This window comes from Aquarana catesbeiana, linkage group LG13 (assembly GCF_042186555.1).
Source record: "Aquarana catesbeiana isolate 2022-GZ linkage group LG13, ASM4218655v1, whole genome shotgun sequence".
NCBI lineage: Eukaryota > Metazoa > Chordata > Amphibia > Anura > Ranidae > Aquarana > Aquarana catesbeiana.
The window spans coordinates 7,690,397-7,710,712 of record NC_133336.1 but is presented as its reverse complement, the minus strand read 5'-3'; the positions used below and the strand labels follow the sequence as shown (position 1 = coordinate 7,710,712).

Sequence of the window (20,316 nt, the reverse complement as noted above, 5' to 3'; positions counted from 1 at the left end):
GCGCCCGTACTTCCCCCATTCACATCCCCAACCAAATGCAGTCGGCTGCATGAGAGGCATTTTCTTTATGTCCTCCCGAGTACCCCTACCCAACGAACCCCCCCAAAAAAGATGTTGTGTCTGCAGCAAGCGCGGATATAGACGTGACACCCGCTATTATTGTCCCTCCTGTCCTGACAATCCTGGTCTTTGCATTGGTGAATGTTTTGAACGCTACCATTCACTAGTTGAGTATTAGCGTAGGGTACAGCATTGCACAGACTAGGCACACTTTCACAGGGTCTCCCAAGATGCCATCGCATTTTGAGAGACCCGAACCTGGAACCGGTTACAGTTATAAAAGTTACAGTTACAAAAAAAAGTGTAAAAAAAAAAAAAAAAAAAAACACAAACAAAAATATAAAATAAAATAAAAAATAGTTGTCGTTTTATTGTTCTCTCTCTCTCTATTCTCTCTATTGTCCTGCTCTTTTTTACTGTATTCTTTTCTGCAATGTTTTATTGTTATTATGTTTTATCATGTTTGCTTTTCAGGTTCTTTTTTTGTCCTTGCTCCAGATGCCTTTTAAAGTTTATTTTTATTTACTTATTTATTTCTCTTCTCCATCCATCCTGTCGGGTTCAGCCTCTCCCGAATTCTGAAGACCCCCCCCCCCCATATAGGCTGTAAATTTCCTGAGGAGGTGGGTTCCCGTGGTGCTGGGATTGTAAGACCATCACCCTTGTGTCCTGTGCCTTTTAAAGGGCTCCCGTGCCCTCTGGGGTGGGTCATCCTTCTTTGGGCCCCTGGCAACCGGACGTTCCTGTCCCCCCTCTGATGTTGGAGCAGTTGGATTGACCGGACCACATTGGATTCGGTGGTACATGCTGACAAGACCCGGATATCAACATTCTGTCCCTGCAGAGGGTTATATCTGCAAGCCCATACGACCTTGCCATAGAGGAGGTCCAACGATTGGGGTAAGCGCACATCTATCACTCCTTTTTCTGCAATCAATGTACATTCGATAAGAGTCTCTTCAGCTTATTATTTCTCATGATTCAGAGATGAGATATACCAAGTGGATTTTCTCTTTTTTTTTTCTCTTTCTACAAATTTTTTAACCCAGTTATGGACTGATTATAAATTTTTTTGATGTGTGACTACTTATTTTCAGCATATGCTAATATTGTGTTGGATCTTTTGAGTAATGATTCTATACACTTGTTGTTGTCATTATTCTTGCTGGGATTCACACATATATTGTGTCTCCTAGGCACTCTCTATTTAATTATATTATTGCTAGCGCACAAAAGTTTTATTTATATGCTTTTCAGGTATGCAATTTTTTATACTTTACCGTTTACTGTGCTTTACTGTTAACCATTTTTTTGTCTTCAGGTACGCCATTCACGACTTTGAGTGGTTATACCAGAATGATGCCTGCAGGTTTAGGTATTATCTTGGTATCATTCTTTTCAGCCAGCGGTCGGCTTTCATGTAAAAGCAATCCTAGTGGCTAATTAGCCTCTAGACTGCTTTTACAAGCAGTGGGAGGGAATGCCCCCCCCCCCCACCGTCTTCCGTGTTTTTCTCTGGCTCTCCTGTCTCAACAGGGAACCTGAGAATGCAGCCGGTGATTCAGCCAGCTGAATATAGAGATGATCAGAGACCAGAGTGGCTCCAAACATCTCTATGGCCTAAGAAAACGGAAGCTACAAGCATTTTATGACTTAGATTTCGCCGGATGTAAACAGCGCCATTGGGAAATTGGGGAAGCATTTTATCACACCGATCTTGGTGTGGTCAGATGCTTTGAGGGCAGAGGAGAGATCTAGGGTCTAATAGACCCCATTTTTTTCAAAAAAGAGTACCTGTCACTACCTATTGCTATCATAGGGGATATTTACATTCCCTGAGATAACAATAAAAATGATTTAAAAAAAAAATGAAAGGAACAGTTTAAAAATAAGATAAAAAAGCAAAACAATAATAAAGAAAAAAAAAAAAAGAAAGCACCCCTGTCCCCACTGCTCTCGCGTTAAGGCGAACGCAAGCGTTGGTCTGGCGTCAAATGTAAACAGCTATTGCACCATGCATGTGAGGTATCACTGCGAAGGTCAGATCGAGGGCAGTAATTTTAGCAGTAGACCTCCTCTATTATTTTGTTGCCACTGCACGTTTGTGCGCAATTTTAAAGCATGTCATGTTTGGTATCCATGTACTTGGCCTAAGATCATCTTTTTTATTTCATCAAACATTTGGGCAATATAGTGTGTTTTAGTGCATTTAAATTTTAAAAAGTGTGTTTTTTCCCCAAAAAATGCGTTTGAAAAATTGCTGCGCAAATACTGTGTGAAAAAAAAAAAATGAAACACCCACCATTTTAATCTGTAGGGCATTTGCTTTAAAAAAATATATAATGTTTGGGGTTTAAAGTAATTTTCTTGCAAAAAAAAATAATTTTTTCATGTAATCAAAAAGTGTCAGAAAGGGCTTTGTCTTCAAGTGGTTAGAAGAGTGGGTGATGTGTGACATAAGCTTCTAAATGTTGTGCATAAAATGCCAGGACAGTTCAAACCCCCCAAATGACCCCATTTTGGAAAGTAGACACCCCAAGCTATTTGCTGAGAGGCATGTCGAGTCCATGGAATATTTTATATTGTGACACAAGTTGCGGGAAAGAGACAAATTTTTTTTTTTTTTTGCACAAAGTTGTCACTAAATGATATATTGCTCAAACATGCCATGGGAATATGTGAAATTACACCCCAAAATACATTCTGTTGCTTCTCCTGAGTATGGGGATACCACATGTGTGGGACTTTTTGGGAGCCTAGCCGCGTACGGGGCCCCAAAAACCAAGCACCGCCTTCAGGCTTTCTAAGGGTGTAAATTTTTGATTGCGCTCTTCACTGCCTATCACAGTTTCGGAGGCCATGGAATGCCCAGGTGGCAAAAAAAAACCCCAAATGACCCCATTTTGGAAAGTAGACACCCCATACTCAAGAGAAGCAGCTAAATGTATTTTGGGGTGCAATTCCACATATGCCCATGGCCTGTGTGAGCAATCTATCATTTAGTGACAACTTTTTTGTAATTTTTTTTTTTTGTCATTATTCAATCACTTGGGACAAAAAAATGAATATTCAATGGGCTCAACATGCCTCTCAGCAATTTCCTTGGGGTGTCTACTTTCCAAAATGGGGTCATTTGTGGGGGTGTTGTACTGCCCTGTCATTTTAGCACCTCAAAAAACGACATAGGCAGTCATAAATTAAAGGCTGTGTAAATTCCAGAAAATGTACCCTAGTTTGTAGGCGCTATAACTTTTGCGCAAACCAATAAATACCCTGTTTCCCCGAAAATAAGACCTAGTGTGATTGTCGGTGATGGCTGCAATATAAGCCCTACCCCCCAAATAAGCCCTAGTTAAAGTCCTTGTAGGTCTTATTTTCAGGGTAGGGCTTATTTTCAGGGAAACAGGGTATACACTTATTTGGGGGGTAGGGCTTATATTGCAGCCATCACCGACAATCGCGCTAGGCCTTTTTTTCGGGGAAACAGGGTATACACTTATTGACATTTTTTTTACCAAAGACATGTGGCCGAATACATTTTGGCCTATATGTATCACTAAAATTGAGTTTATTGGATTTTTTTAGAACAAAAAGTAGAAAATATAATTTTTTTTCAAAATTTTCGGTCTTTTTCCGTGTATAGTGCAAAAAATAAAAACGGCAGAGGTGATCAAATACCATCAAAAGGGGGCGTGGCCTGGCTGCTCGGGAAGATGGACGCTTGAGAGACTAGCTCCCGCATACTTCACAGCCTCTCCGCTCCAGCCAAGCGCCTAAACACACTGCCGGACACTGAAGGATGGGGACAGCCTCACGGACATCCTCCGCCTCCCGCTCCCGCTCACCAAGAGGACACCAACAGAGCGGTACGAGCCAGAGCATCCCCGAACTGTTCCGCTCCCAGAGATCTAATATGGCGGCGTCCCGCCACACTCCCTCACAGCTCTCAAAACCGCCACTACCTGGAATGCCTGGAGCGACTTCTAGCCTCATCGCCTCAGACTCCGGAGCCCACAGCGCGCTCACACAGCAACACCCAAGCCTCCTAGACCTCAGAACAGTGGCGGCAGACATTAAAGATACTCTGTCAGCTGCCATAGCCGACCTGCGCATTGATATTCGCGCCATTGCTGACAGAGTTCAAGATGTTGAAAAAACTACAACCCAGCACCACACTGTCCTCCGCAAAGTGACTCATAAAATTGATGCACACACCACTCAATTGAGAGACCTACAGAGACATGTGGAAGATTTGGACAATAGGGGCAGAAGACACAACCTCCGTGTCAGAGGAATGTCTGAATCTGTTGAAAATGACCAGCTTCCTGCCGCCATTACATCCCTATTCAACAACATATTAGACCGGCCAGCACAGACCAACATAGATATGGAGAGAATCCACCTTGCACTCAGACCCAAAGGTAAAGAATCTGACCCCTCCAGAGATGTAGTGTGCTGCCTGGTGGACTACAGGTTGAAGGAAGACATACTCCGCAAAGCGAGAACTAGGATCAAACTCACCCATGGTGGCTCAGAGATACACATATACCAGGATCTATCTGGCATTACCTTGCAGAACAGACGGGATCTAAAACCACTCCTAGACACACTTCGCACCAAAGCCATACCATACAGATGGAAGTTCCCCTTTGGTCTCTCCGCTACCTACCACGGCCGCACAGCACTACTCAGAGTACCCGAAGACCTGCCGTCTTTCTGCGACACCATGGGCATCCCTATGATGGAAGTCCCAAATTGGTACGCCGAATTCCGCCTCCCCCCACCTAAGAGAGATCAACGGCACGAAGAACCCATGGAAACGCAGGAAGCCAGATATCGCAGACGCAGATCACCGTCGGGCAACAGATTGCACACATCCTCCAGAGGGAACCGCAATGACACCAGCCCAACCGACTCTCCGCGATTAAGACGAGCCAGAAGAGATTTTGGCCCGACTCACGATCGCTCCCCACCTATCTGAACAGAGGCTCACCGCATGCAAAGAAAAGTTACCAGGTGTTTCTGTTTTCCTTTTTGTTTTTCTCTTTTTTCTTTTAGGAACGTTTAAGCTCACGCATTCCACAGTTGGACAGTTCCCGTCGTTCACTTTTGCGACCTCTAGATCTGATTAGGTAAGCAACACTCGCTCGCTTTTGAGGACTCAAATTTCTTACCACTCAAAAGTCTCTGCACATTTTACACCTGTTATCTGAGACAATGAGTCTCCCAATACGAGACTATTTTACCCTAAAAGTGAATGTATTATTTGCCCCATCACTTTCATAACGATCAATATAACAGGTTGTACATTGGAACTGTTTCTTGCTTTGCTCAAACTATTTAATCTGCCTTTAGAGAATACAAGTTGTATGTTACTCATGTTATCCACATACATCAAATTTAAATGTCGTAATGTTACTAACTCACTGCCATACGTAATAAGAATGGACTATGTATGCAGGGTGTGTTGATATGAGCTGGCCGGGGCTTCCCTACTGCCAATCACCCTTTAAACTTGCCCCCAATGTTTCTAATTATTCACGAACCTCCCGGACATAAGCCTACTTATCTCTGACTAATGCGCCTCATATGGCACATCACATATCTACCGCCCCTCCCATTCTATCTATGATTCACATACCTGGGGATGCTAATAGCGGTGGTGGAGACCAAGGCTAGCTCATTTTATTTCTTTCTTAAATCTGACCTTGTTTCGCACACATAACACTAGCTAGCAGGGAGTACTTCATAACTTACCCAGCAGATGAAGATAGGTCATACAAGCTATAGGGACTCATAACATAACTCTCCCATGATCGACTATGACCCCATTCTCCACGAACAACAAGGTAAAATCTTATACCCTGTTCTATAGAAAACACCCCTTCATCCCATACGTAAAATAGAGAAACTTCAGATCCCGGAGTTCCTACTCTTGGTCTCACTTGGGACAGGAATCAGAAACCTCAGGACATTCACATGTTCAGATTATGTTCTTAATATACATACCAAGATATGTTTGTTATATTGTTTTACCAGTTGTTGATTTTCTTTCTGCAAGACCTCAATGTCTGAACTCCATTGCACCAGATCTCCATGACTGGTCCGGCCATACATGAATACGCAGACAGCGGTTAACAAAACTGGGCACCTATGGTGGATTGCAATTTCCTCCCTGACCTAACGGTCCGCCCGACTTACCAATTTATAAATATACCCATTTATTCCATTCACATATCCAACACCAAAGACAGGAACATAAGGAAAACCAAAATAGAAATGGCACAAACGCACACAACGCTTCCCAAACACATATATTCACCCGTCTCTGGCTTAGACAGTAGCGGTATACCACAATCCTACTTCACTTCTCATCTTTCCCGTGTAGACTTTCTCAACCCCCACACAGTAGTTTGGACAGGTGAGGACCTCTCTTAGACAGGTTCTCTTTGCCCTCACTCTGTACCTTACCAAACATATTAATACAGGTATTGGATTTGATTCCAGGCCTGCTCGGTTTACGGTTTAGGAGTTTCAGCCTCCTACTATACCCCCTTTCCCTTATCCTCTCCGCGCCCACCCCATCCCCCTCGCTCCCTCACGCAACACCTACACCACTTACACATACACACAGTGTAAACACCTGATAGCGAAATGCCACTCCCTAGAAGAGGTGACACCCCCCAGGTCAAGCTATACTCCTTAAACATAAGGGGACTCAATACCCCCGAAAAAAGATTGCAATTACTTCTACTACTATGAAAAGCCAAAGCAGATATAGTCTTTCTCCAAGAAACACACTTCAGATCGGACGCCATTCCCAAACTTTTTAACTCATCTTACCCAACAGTATACCATGCAACAAATAAAGATGCCAAATCTAAGGGAGTTTCCATCCTAATTTCCAAAAATTGTCCCATTCAGATACACGACACAATGATTGACAGCAATGCACGATACATCTTTCTGAAAGGCAAATTGCACAATAAGCCTGTTACATTGGCCAACCTATATGCCCCCAATAAGCAACAGGTCCCCTTTTTTCGCGACACCCTACAACACCTCTCCACATTTTCAAAGGGTCTGCTGGTTGTTGGGGGTGACTTCAACTTAACCCTCAACCCCTCCATGGACGCATCTTCAGGCGCATCCTCTATTACCTATCGTGCACTCCGCGCAATAAAAACGCAACTGGCCAACCTAACTCTACACGACGCATGGCGCACACTGCACCCAAATACTAAAGACTATACATTCTACTCACCGCCTCACAATAGGTATACAAGGATAGACTACCTTTTCCTGTCTCAATACGACCTAGACTCACTTCTGACCGCTACAATCGACCCAATGGTAATATCGGACCATCATCCTATTTCCATCACAATTACATTCCCAGCCTCCTACCCGAGACATCCGAACTGGCGATTAGATAACTCTATCCTCACGGATCTTGCACATCAGAAGAGACTTAACGATTGCTTGTCCCATTGCTTTCGAGAAAACGCTTCCCCTGACACCAACTCGGTGACCCTATGGGCGGCTCATAAATGCGTCATTAGGGGAGAATTAATTTCAATAACTTCGCAACAACGCAAAGCCAGGCAAGCACTTCTAAACAAACTATCTGACAGAGTCCGATCTCTAGAAGGAAAGCACAAGCAATCGTTAACGGATCAAAACCTCCAAGAGCTATTGAAAGCCAGAGAGGATCTCCTAGAGGAAATAGGGAAATCAACCAGACGTAAATTTGCCCTATCACAAAATTTTTTTTACAAATTTGGGAACAAATCTGCTAAAATGCTCGCCAGAGCCCTCCAATCCAAAAGAGCAAACTCAACTATCCACAATATCCTAGACCCACAAGGGAACAAAATAGAATCTTCAATCGGTATAGCAAACCAGTTTCAACAATTTTATTCCAAATTATATAATTTAAAGACTCACCCAACGACTGACCCAACTGATGACAGGAAAAAACTGATAGAGGACTTCCTATCGCAATTTGGCCCACACCCCATCACCACTGCAGAAGTCGATGAGTTAGATAAACTTTTCACAAAGGAGGAACTCATTGCAGCCCTCAAACAACTAAAACCAGGCAAAAGCCCTGGCCGTGATGGTCTACCTGTCGGCTACTATAAGACCTTCACAGATACACTCATACCACAGCTACTAAACACCCTCAACTCACTATATACCCAACCTGACAAGTGTAAGGACCTTCTCGAAGCCCACATTGTGATGATACCAAAACCGGGCAAAGACGCTACCATAGTTTCCAATTACAGACCTATTTCGCTTATCAATGTAGATATGAAACTCTACGCAAAAATTTTGGCAAATCGTATACTTCCCCTACTCCCCTCGCTGATTTCCCTAGATCAAGTAGGATTCATCCCCGGGCGAGAAGCCAGGGATAATACCCTGAAAGCTATTAATATTCACCACTGGTTGTCGTCCTCCAACACCCCGGGTTTCTTCCTTTCCCTCGACGCGGAGAAGGCATTCGACAGGGTTGCCTGGGACTACATGACAGAAGTCTTACGCAAATTGGGGTTTAAAGAACGTATGCTTCAATACATTTTAACCCTCTATTCGTCCGCAACTGCAAAAATCAGGGTTAACGGTGTTCTGTCGGATGCCTTCTCCGTGTCGAACGGAACCAGACAGGGGTGTCCATTATCCCCCCTCATATTTATACTCACAATGGAACCAATACTCCACAGGATTAAGGTGAATCAAAACATCAAAGGAGTCGAAATAGCCAACAAACAATACAAAATTGCAGCGTACGCCGATGACATTCTCCTATTCCTAACAGACCCCATCACCACACTTCCCAATTTATTAAAAGACTTTTCCCTTTTCAAGAAACTGTCCAATCTCCAAATAAATTTCTCCAAATCTAAAGCCCTTAACATTTCCCTACCAGATTCCACAGTGACCCTCTGTAAAGCCAACTTTCCGTTTGGATGGGATGCACAAGCCATAACCTACTTAGGGATCCAGCTTCCATGCAACCTAAGTGACCTCTATCCTAAAAATTATGCTCCCATTCTGCAAACAATAAGGAAGGACATCCAAAACTGGAATAGAGGCACCTTCTCATGGTTCGGAAGAGCAGCAATTATAAAAATGAACATCCTCCCCAGACTCCTCTATCTACTTCAAACAATCCCGATTAAATTACCACAGACATTCTTTGATACATATAAAAGGCTTTGCCTACAATTTCTATGGGCTGACAAACATTCACGTATACATTGGAGAAAATTGGTAATCCCTAAACTGAAAGGAGGAATCGGCCTCCCTGACATACAAAAATATTATTGGTCGTGCCACTTAGCTAGAATCATAGACTGGCACTTACATTCAGGGACTAAAGCGTGGATTGATATAGAGGGAAACTTTTCCTCCCTGCCTATTCACCACTTACCATGGATAAGCTCACCCAAAACACTGCACGAAAACAAATCACATCCCCTAACAGGCCCCACGTTACAAATTTTTCGCACAGTCTGTAAAAAAATGAACATTGCCTCCTCACCCGGTCCACTGACCCCACTTAACTGGAACCCAGACTTTCCCCCAGGCATCACACATCTTGACACTGATGATGAACCCACACCGAGGTCCATCAGAGCAGAATCCTTCTTTGACAAAGGAAAATTGTTATCCTTTCAACACATCCGAACTCGACTTCCTGACACGGACATACCCTTCTTCAAATATCTCCAAATTCATCATTTCTTACAGAGCTCAAATCCACAATCCCAATGGTATAGAGACCATACCCCGTTCGAAGCCCTATGCACAAGTCACAGCCCTCAGAGACACATCATCTCAGACATGTACTCTCTACTGTTCCCCGACACACCGTCCATGGAAGAAACGACACGCCGAAAATGGGAGAGAGAATTATCCATAAACCTTACACAAGAAGAATGGCATAACATATATACTCACATTCATAAAGGATCTATAAATGTAACCGCACAAGAGAATGGATACAAACTATACTCTAGATGGTATAGAACACCAGACAGAATCCACAAATTCCTCCCCCAGGTATCTCCGCTTTGTTGGAGATGCAACACCGCTCACGGCTCTCTACTGCACATTTGGTGGGAATGTCCCCTAATCAAACCATACTGGACAGAAGTTCACCGACTTACCTCGCAGATCACAACCTATACCCCTGACTTCTCGCCGGCCCAATATCTCTTACACCATACATCTATACCACCATCGACCTATAAAAAAACTCTTACTATACACCTCATAAATGCGGCAAAACTCTGCATTCCCACGCATTGGCGGACTACTTCTCCTCCCACCATTTCTGAATGGCTCCGTAGAATAGGGAAAATAGCTGAGATGGAAGATATAATACACCAAGCTAGGGATACGCCGACTAAATTTTATACAACATGGGCTTGCTGGTTACATTTTAAAGAAACGACAGACTACAACAACATCCTGTTGAAACCTGCATAGCTTGGCCTAGGGGACGAGATGGTACATACTGCCTCACGTACCAGCACCACACTCGGTCTCGAACTCCCCACCCCCTCCTTCCTTCCCTAACACCCTTTTTATTTTAATCGTTACATCCCCACATGCATTCACTATCCACATAGACAGATCTTAGTAAACAGGAATCACATCGACTATCCACAGCAACAACAGGACCTACACCTAAAAGGACTATACCGGAGAGACCGGCTAGTTAAAGGCATGATCCTAATGCATTTCCAACCTCGCCCACGCACAGTTAGTTCCCGCTGGGGGTGCGTGTGGCACAGGTTTAACACCCGGTCCCTAAGAATAACTTCAGGCCTTCTGCCTTAGTTTCAGTCCTAAACTTTGTGCCACGGATATACGTGTCTTAGAGAGTTATATATATAACATTTTGGTTCATGTTCCTGCTTTTGTTTGTAACGATGTATTACAAGTATATATGCAGTGTAATTCAATGTCGAATTATTTGTAACCTGCTATTTCTTCAATAAAAATATTGAAACAAAAAAAATACCATCAAAAGAAAGCTCTATTTGTGGGAAAAAAAGGACGCAAATTTCGTTTGGGTACAGCGTTGCATGACCGCGCAATTAGCAGTTAAAGCGACGCAGTGCCAAATTGTAAAAAGTGCTCTGGTCAGGAAGGGGGTAAATCCTTCCGGGGCTGAAGTGGTTAATCAAGCATGAAAAAAGAAAAAGGGAAGAAGCGTCTTCCAGAAAAGTTATGAGTGGTAAGATCTAACCAACATTGAGGGGTATATCTCTCTTTATGAGAGAAGGTGACCAGTCTCCAGGGAGGTCACTAACATAGCCAGAATACATACTATCTGGCCATGGTATGAAAACAATAAAGATTAATAGAGGGTAGGTCTCTTCAGGTCGGGAATCTGTGGGAGTTGGCTTGTTGCGGTGTGGAAAAGGCCTTCTGCGATCTTCGTTGGACTGGGGTCCAGATCTTGGCTGGGGTAGTGAATGGTTTAGGGTTCGGAGCTTGGGGTTGGAGATCTTCTTCAGGCGTAGGTGGGAGACCCAGGTTGCGGATGAAAGCTTCACTTTCGTAGAGATCTCTCAGAGAGTATTGGATGCCATCTTTAGAAGTGGATAGGCGAAAAGGGAACCCCCAGCGGTAAGGGACCTGATGATTTTTTAGATGTGTGGTGACATGGCAGAAGCTGCGCCTTTTGGCTAAAGTAATCGGGGATAGATCACTGAATATCTGGATCTTATTTTGCTTAAAGTCAATGCGTGACTTATTGCGTGTTGCAACTGTGAGAGCTGCTTTGCTCTCCTATTAGTGGAAATGAACAATAACGTCTCTGGGCTTAGCATTGGGAGGAGGTTTTGAAGCCAAGGTTCTGTGTGCCCTGTCCAGGCGCCAGTCTATATCAGGGATATGGGGAACTAAAGTGACAAACAGGCCCAGAAGATGGGGCGAAGCTCCTTATCACTAATCGTTTCAGGGATCCCTCTGATTCTCAGATTTTGGCATCTTTCATGGTTCTCCAAATCTTCCTGCTGTAGCTGGAGCTGAGAGACTGTATGTTTCATGGTGGCGTTGTCTTCCTCGAGAGCATGTACATATTGGGTCAGTTCATCAAATTTATTCTCCATAGTATCAGTACATTCCCCTAGTTGATCAATTTCTCCCCGCAGCTCATGTGCTATTTTACCCACCTCTTTAGCAATGCTGTGGGTCAGATCATGCAGTAATGAATTCATTTTCAGATCAAGAACAGCTACTGTCACAACATCTGTGGGGTTTTCAGATGGATGGGATTGCTGGGATTGCTGGGACCTGTTGTCCTCCAAAATCATGGTTCCCGGTATCATGCGGGATTCGGCGGGCCGGGCGGATCACTCGAGGCCGGGGATTGTGGCCTATACAGGAAGCGCTCCATACTTTGGGAAGGCCGCGATGGTTCCGGTGGAATAAAGCCTCTATAGATCGCTTTCTGGAAGCCGATCTTACCCATGCGATGCCAGGGGACTTCTGGTAGTCTGCGCTGTCGCTCCTGGGCTTAGGGACGCTCTTTTAGCTGTGTAGGAGCCGCGGATAAAGAGACGGGGACCGGAGCTCTTCTCTTACACGTCTGCCATCCTGCACGCCGCGCATGCGCCCCCCTAGTTTAGTTTTATGTGATACACTTTACTGGATTTCATTGCATTATTGCTCAGATATATATTATGGGATGCACATTTTAGGACTTTTATATGAGTTTATATTTGCCATGAGCATCTGAGAAATTCTTTTTTTTTTTTTTTGTTGACATGCTATATTAGTGCTACTTCACTACACAATATACTTTTTTCATGGATATGTGTCCCCCAGGGCAGTACCTGGACCCCCCTAACCATTGTATGCCCAATTACTTGCATATAAGCGTTCAAAATGGGGACTTTTGATTTTTTTCAGTACCGTTCCCATCGGCTTCAATGGGTTTCCTTATTCAGTTCTGAACTTTTGTGATGTTCGAAAGTTCTGCTGCGAACCTAACAAGGGGTCGTTCAGCCCATCTTTATTGGCTAATAAAGCTTTGGTTCTTGATTTATATTTTAAGTTATTTTGTATATTTTTGTATATTGATATTCAGATTTTTTTGGGAAATAGTACTCAAATCTTTTTTCTCTGCTTGCCATGTTATTAGATATTGTATATACACTTTATAATTGTTAAACAAATACAGTTCAGAAAACAGATGAAAGAATCTTGTGTATCAATCTCTTCCTCTTATTACTACATTGTTTCAAACCAAGACATGAAAAAACAATGAGGGCCAATTCACACTATGGGGGTTATTTACTAAAGGCAAATCCACTTTGCACTACAAGTGCAAACTACAAGTGCAAAGTGCACTTGAAATTGCACTGAAAGTGCACTTGGAAGTGCAGTCACTGTAGATTCGAGGGGGACATGCAAGGAGAATAAAAAAAACAGCATTTTAGCTTGCACATGATTGGATAATAAAATCAGCAGAGCTTCCCCTCATTTCAGATCTACCCCTCAGATTTACAGCAACTGCACTTCCAAGTGCACTTTCAGTGCAATTTCAAGTGCACTTTGCACTTGTAGTTTGTATTTGTAGTGCAAAGTGGATTTGCCTTTCGTAAATAACCCCCTATTGTACCAGACGTTTTACCAAACACAGGAATCAATTGTTTTTTATGTATCCCATTCACACTGCAACACAGCCTAGCATTACTCTGCAGCATGCTGTGGCAAAATGCAAACATGCTGTATTTTATTTAAGCACACCGGGCTGAATTGCACCACCTGACATTACAGTGAAACAAGTGTACGATTAATCCACTTTAAATAAAGCTTGTACAAAAAAAAGGAGCCATGTGATGTGCTGAATTGAGCACCACACTGCCCCCTAGTGCAGCTGGCAATGCAGAACGGCCGTTGCAGTGAATCGCTCTGGCTGCTCAAGGTTGTGGTGTGAATTCACCCTGAGGAATTCCACAGCTATGTGTAGCTATAGTTACCTGCAATCTTCTATGCTTAGGTGGAATCAGCCTTGACTTTACAGAGAATATCAAGGTTTGCACATAACTTCAGCAACAATGATATTCACATGTGATTATCTCTGACATAGAATTATATCACAGTTCATTTGGAATTATTTTTTCCTTACATCTGTGTTTAAGATATTCCGAGATTTTAGCTCTCTCAGGAGGGCCCCAGTGTCCATGTTCTCCAAGATGTAGACCAGATCATCTTTGTAATACTCGTATATCCTCCTCAGTGATGAATCGGAATATGAAGACAGCTGACGACAGAACACTTTGATGTCATCTATAGAAACACAGAAAATAGATTTACAGGGTTGTGGATTCAACTCAGATCTCACATTTTCAGGAACTGGGGAAAAATTGTAATCATGGATTCATGAAGGATCGTTCTTGCCAGATCAACCTGTTAACATTCTACAAGAAAGTGAGCTGCCATCTAGATAAAGGAAAGGCCTGTGGATGTGGTGTATCTGGATTTTGCAAAGGCATTTGTTACAGTCCCCCACAAACGCTTAAAGTGGTTGTAAACCCTCAAGCATTCTATGCATTAAGGTGAAGAACCTCCTGTACTGCAGCTGCCCCCCAGAGCCCCCCCTTTACTTACCTGAACCTGATCTTTCCAACAATGGGGACAAGCCCACCAGCTCCAGCCGGTGTCTCGGGTCCTTATTGGATAGATTGGTAGCAGCAGCAGCCACTGAGCAACTACATGGCAAATGGGGTTTAATGTTGAAAAATCTAACGTAATGCACTTGGGACCCAAGTCTTGGGTGCTAAAAATATGAAAGCAAGTTACTCACTAGGGGGAGACCTTCTGGGAGGAATCCAGGATGAAAAAAGATCTGGGGGTCCTAGTAGATGATAGGCTCAGCACTGACATGCAATGCCAAGACGCAGCAAGCAAAGCCAACAGAATATTGGCATGCATAAAAAAGGGAATTTATTCCAGAGAAAGAAAACAGTAATAATTCTGTCCAATCAGCAGTGAGTGTGATCTCCCTGATTGGAGAGAAGTAGTTCTGACTGTGTTGGGGGTGGAATAGACCATTGAAGATAGACCTTGCACTCAGCAAAGCTCATGCTCCCGGCTGATTGGAAAGCTCTAGTTCTGACTCAGCAGGTGGCATGCCGTACCTCTGCAGAGAGACCACTGCTTCCACACAGAGAGCAAGGGACCTACTCTGGCAGAGGACAGACTTTTCAACCTTCTAAAGAAAACCAATTGTAAGACTTTGCAAAACCTTTACTTTGCACCTATAATGCATTTAGCTCATTTTAACTGAACATTTAATTGGGTTTTAACCACTTCAATCCCGAGCACTTCACCTGCCCAGGACAATTTTCAGCTTTCAGTGCTGTCACACTTTGAATGACAATTGTTCGGTCATGCAAAACTGTACCTATATGAAATTTTTATAATTTTTTTCACACAACTAAAGGTTTCGTTTGGAGATATTTAATCACCACTGGGTTTTTTATTTTTTGCTAAAAAAACTTTTTTTTTTAAATGCGTTTTCTTCGATTCGGTTACAAAATTTAGCAAATAAATAATTGTTCTTCATAAATTTAGCCCAAAATGTATTCTGTTACATTTCTTTTGTGAAAATAACCCAAATTAGTGTATATTTTTTGGTCTGTAGGAAATTAATAGAGTCCACAAACTATGAGATATATTTAAATAAATAAAATTGATCAATCCTGATGTAATGACGGCCGATCTCATTTCTTGAGGCCCTAAAATGCCAGAATACTACAAATACCCTCCCAAATGACTTTTTTGGAAAGTAGACAGTCTAAGGTATTTAGTAAGAGGCATGGCGGGTTTTTTGAAGTTGTAATTTTTAAGAAAATATATATTTTTTACATACTGTCACCAGTGCAGTACAGTGTCATCATATGACTGGTGTGGCAGTGATCAGGGACACTGACTGGTGACAGTGCAAAAAATATATATATATACATTTTTAAATCTTTTATTACAATTTTTTCTTTATTTTACGATTTTTTTTTTCTAACACACTGTGACCAGAGCAATATAAAGTTACCATAGTAATATTGTACTACTCTGGGAAAGTGATTGGGATTTTTTTTTACACATTATGTTTTACTATAGCAGTAAATTAAATTGCTGTAAGTAATCATTTTACTGAATGAAACTGGATCAGTTTGTTTTGTTGTGATTAGTCTAAAGTTAATCACATGGTACAGATGGGCTGTAATTGGCCCTGTCTGTACTATGTGATGAAATTGACCAATCACAGCTAGCAATACAATTGTACAGAATGAATGGCATGAAAGGAAGCCATTCATTGTGCACAACTGTCATGTGACCTGCTGTGATTGGTCACAGAGGTCACATGGTACCAGCAGCGAGCTAGTACTCTGATCAGCAGCCAGCTCAGAGAAGAAAGGGCTGAGCCCAGCCCTGACAGTACCCCCTCCTCAACAACCCCTCCCCCTCGGAGGACCACCAGGCTTGAGAGGAAAACGTCTATGGAAATTACGGAGGAGGACAGGGGCATGTACGTCCGAGGATGAGACCCAAGAGCGTTCCTTTGGACCGTACCCTTTCCAATGCACCAAGTACTGTATGCGCCCACAGAACCTACAGGAGTCAACAATGGACTGTACTTCATACTCCTCATGGTTCTCAACCTGTACAGGGTGATGATGTGGCATTGAGGTGGTAAAGTGGTTGCAGACCAAAGGTTTTAATAAGGAGACATGAAATACATTCGAAATACGCATATTATAAGGAAGGTCAAATGCGTAAGCCACTGGGTTAATCCTGAGAAGAATAAAGTCCCAATAAACTGAGGTGCGAACTTCAGTGAGGGAACATGAAGTCGAACGTTGTGAGATGACAGCCAGACCCTGTCCCCAACCTGGTAGGAAGGTGCAGGCAGGCGTCTCCGGTCAGCATGGAGTCTGTACCTATCATTAGCATGTCGCAAAGCCTCCTGGACTTGTGCCCAAGTGGAATGAAGACCACGGAGATGCTCAGGATGTAAGTAATAATAATAATAATAATAATAATAATAAATAATAAAAATAAATAGAACAAATGTAGTCAAAACTTAGCCAGAGTTCAGGAACCGGAATGGATAGTCAGACAAGCCAAACGTCAGGGAGCCAGAGATGAGTGTAGTAAAACAGCAAGCAGGATCTGGAGCCAGGAGGGATGTCAGCCAAGCAAGTCTTTTAACAGGTATGCAGGAAAGCGTCTCTGTGATGTTGAAGGCGAAGGCAGAGATCCTCTGGGCTGGACGGCTTAAGTACGCAGGACTGATGAGCACGATATCATCAACAGCTGAGCAACTGTGGAGAGATAGGAGCTGGCAATTAGCCGACAGCTGAGCGGCCAGCTCAGAGAAGGAAGGGCTAAGCCCAGCCCTGGCAATAGGCTGGGCAGGAAGTGGTTAATGAGTAAGGGATAGAAATTGATAACCTAAGGTTTCAGTGAATTACTATACCAGGACCATTTTTAAGGCAGGGCAAAAGGGGAAGCTGCCCTGGGTCCCATTATTGTTGTGGGGCCCAAAGCAGCTGCATCAAACTTGCCAATTATCCCTGTAAATTCCCTTGTTCCTTGAAGTTTTAGTCTCGTGCTGTGTCCCGATATCTCAGTGTGAAGTTCTGTTACTAATGCTGCTCAGTTCTGCCTTATTGCCGTGTACAGGGGACTCCAGAGCCGGAGGGCTACACTCTATTATGCAGCGCTTTCAATGACCACCTGATTCCTGCACCTAATCTCCAGCAGGTATTTTAAAGCTGTGCTTAAGCCCAATTCTTTTGGATAGACAAAATATTACTTTTTTAGCCTTTCTGTTCTCTATGGCCACATTTCTGACCGACTTCCTCAATCTGGGGTAGCTGGGGGGGATCGTTGAGTCCGGCCTGGTTTGCTGGTGGCCACTGTTGTTTGGTGTTCTCATTTGAATTCCATCCTAATCTGCACACACCCCTGAAGAAGCAATTAGTGAAACATGTTGGGCTAGTGTGCAATGTACTTTCTTTCGATCTTGAATTGATCATTCAATATGACCACCAAATATTTGTTATTATCATGAAATATCCATTTTCTATTTTTTAACTTTGTAATAATAAAATTTATTGGTTATTTTAATTCATGCATTTTCTCTGTATTCTTATTGGCACCATTAAAATCCCCTCAACCTCCAGCCTTTCTCTAAGATTATTTGGGATGAGGTGCCTGATTAATGGGTGTTGTACCATGAACCAGACCAACCTTTGGTTCGACACACACAAATGTGAACGCAGGCTAAATGTCTCAATTACATTGGTGGTCAGTGTAAATATTCTCATTACATTGGAGCTTGGTGTACAATCCTTATATTCACACTATGTGGCCAGTGTGAAGGTCCCCCTTACATTGGTGGTCAGTGTAAATCTTGCTTTACATTGGTGGTTACTGTGAATGCTCCTATTACATTAGTGATCAGTTTAAATCCCCATTACATTAGTGGTCAGTGTAGGAATTCCTCTTTATATTGGTAATCGGTTTAAAAAAATCAAAACTTGCATTTGTGGTCAGTTTCAAATCCTCCCTTACATTGGTGGTCCATATAGAAGCCCCCCCTTTAAATTGGTGGCCAGTGTATAAATCACTCCTTATTGGTTGTTGATGTAAAATCCCCATTACATTGGTTGTCAGTGAAAATTCTTAATTACATTGGTGATCAGTGTACATTTTCCTTCACATTGTTGGTAAGTGCAGAACTGCCCTTACACTGGTGGTCAGAGAAAATCTCCCTTTATAGTGGTGGTCAGTGTAAATCCCCCCTAACATTGGTAGTCATTGGAGGTCATGGAGGTCATTGTATATTCACCTTACACTGGTGGTTGGTATAAATGCTCCTATTACATTGGTGTCAGTGTAGAAATCCCTCTATATTTTGGGGGTGGCGTAAAATCCCCCATTACATGGTGGCCAGTGCAAATTTCCCCTCACATTGGTGGTCAGTGTAAATCCCCCCTCACATTGGTGGTCATTGAAAATTCCCCATAACATTGGTGGTCAGTGTTGAATCCCCCACTACAGTATATACTGTACTTGCCAAAGATTTCCAGCTTTGCTCTACACGATTATGAATTTGCCAGTGTACTGCTGCCTAACTAATCCCATCCCCCCACCACTGCCACTGATTCCATCAACCCCCCCAGCATTGCCACTAATCACATCCTCCTCCCCAAGCAATGCCACTGATACCAGGAGTCCTAGGTTCCCTAGGAGTTTTCTGTCTATTGATGGGTCCCCTCACCTCCCCAGTCCATAGTGTGCAGGCAGTGAGGAGATAATGTGCTATAACCTTTGGCAACCAATCAATGAGCAGTAATGATGTGCACTAACCTCATGCAACCAATCATTGAGTGGTAAGGATATGCAGTAACCCTCTAGAAACCAACCACTAAGCAGTAATAATGTGCAGTAACCTCTAGCAACCAATTGGTGAGTGGTAAGGATCACCAGTGACCTCTAGCAACCAATCAGTGAGCAGTATTGATGTACAGTAATCTCTAGCAACCAATCAACAAGCAGAAGTCACGTGCTGTAATCAGTGAACCATAATGTGTACTGTTACCTCTAGCAGCCAGTCAGTGAGCGGTAATGATACACTGTAACCTTTGGCCGGGGGGTAGGGTTGCCACGTGTCTGGAATTCACCCGGACAGTCCAGGTTTTGAATCATGTGTCCGGGTTTCAGTCCACCTGAAACCTGGACACATTGTTCAGACAGGAATGTGGCTCAGAACAGGGCTTGACAGGAGGGTGAGGGGGCACTATGTGTGCCACATTACTATTCTCTTTGGGGAGCCCAAAGGTGTCCCATGTCTGTTACAATCCTATAGTGTATGCTAAAACAAAAATGTACTCTGCATCGCTACAGTGTTAGGGGTTGGCTTGAAGAAAAAGTGGCAACCCTGGGGGGGCAAGAAAATGTTTGCCCAGGGTCCAATCACTATTAAAGATGGCCCTGACTATACCAAGGTGTGGATCCAACCTCCTTATGTAAACAAACAATAAGACATTCCCTTTAACTGCTAGCCAACCCCCTCCTTTAGCTTTACTGCTACAGGGCAGCTCAGCTGTGCAGTAAATACATATACAATCAGATAAATGTATGTCATTTGTATTCTAGGGTAGATGGTGCATCCGCGCCTGCCACCCTGGCTGTCAGGGCCAGTGTAAGCATAAGGTG

At 43.2% G+C, this 20,316-nt stretch overlaps 1 protein-coding gene across 1 annotated transcript in view; it reads right to left on the bottom strand.

Annotated features, from left to right (window-relative positions):
• The window catches only part of LOC141117581 (uncharacterized), a 1,161,887-nt gene that overhangs the window by 1,126,176 nt on the left and 15,395 nt on the right, over nucleotides 1-20,316 (bottom strand). The window contains exon 3 of the mRNA XM_073610493.1: nucleotides 14,219-14,445. Within this exon, the coding sequence (XP_073466594.1) occupies nucleotides 14,219-14,445 (227 nt within the window). The remainder of the gene's footprint in view (nucleotides 1-14,218; nucleotides 14,446-20,316) is intronic.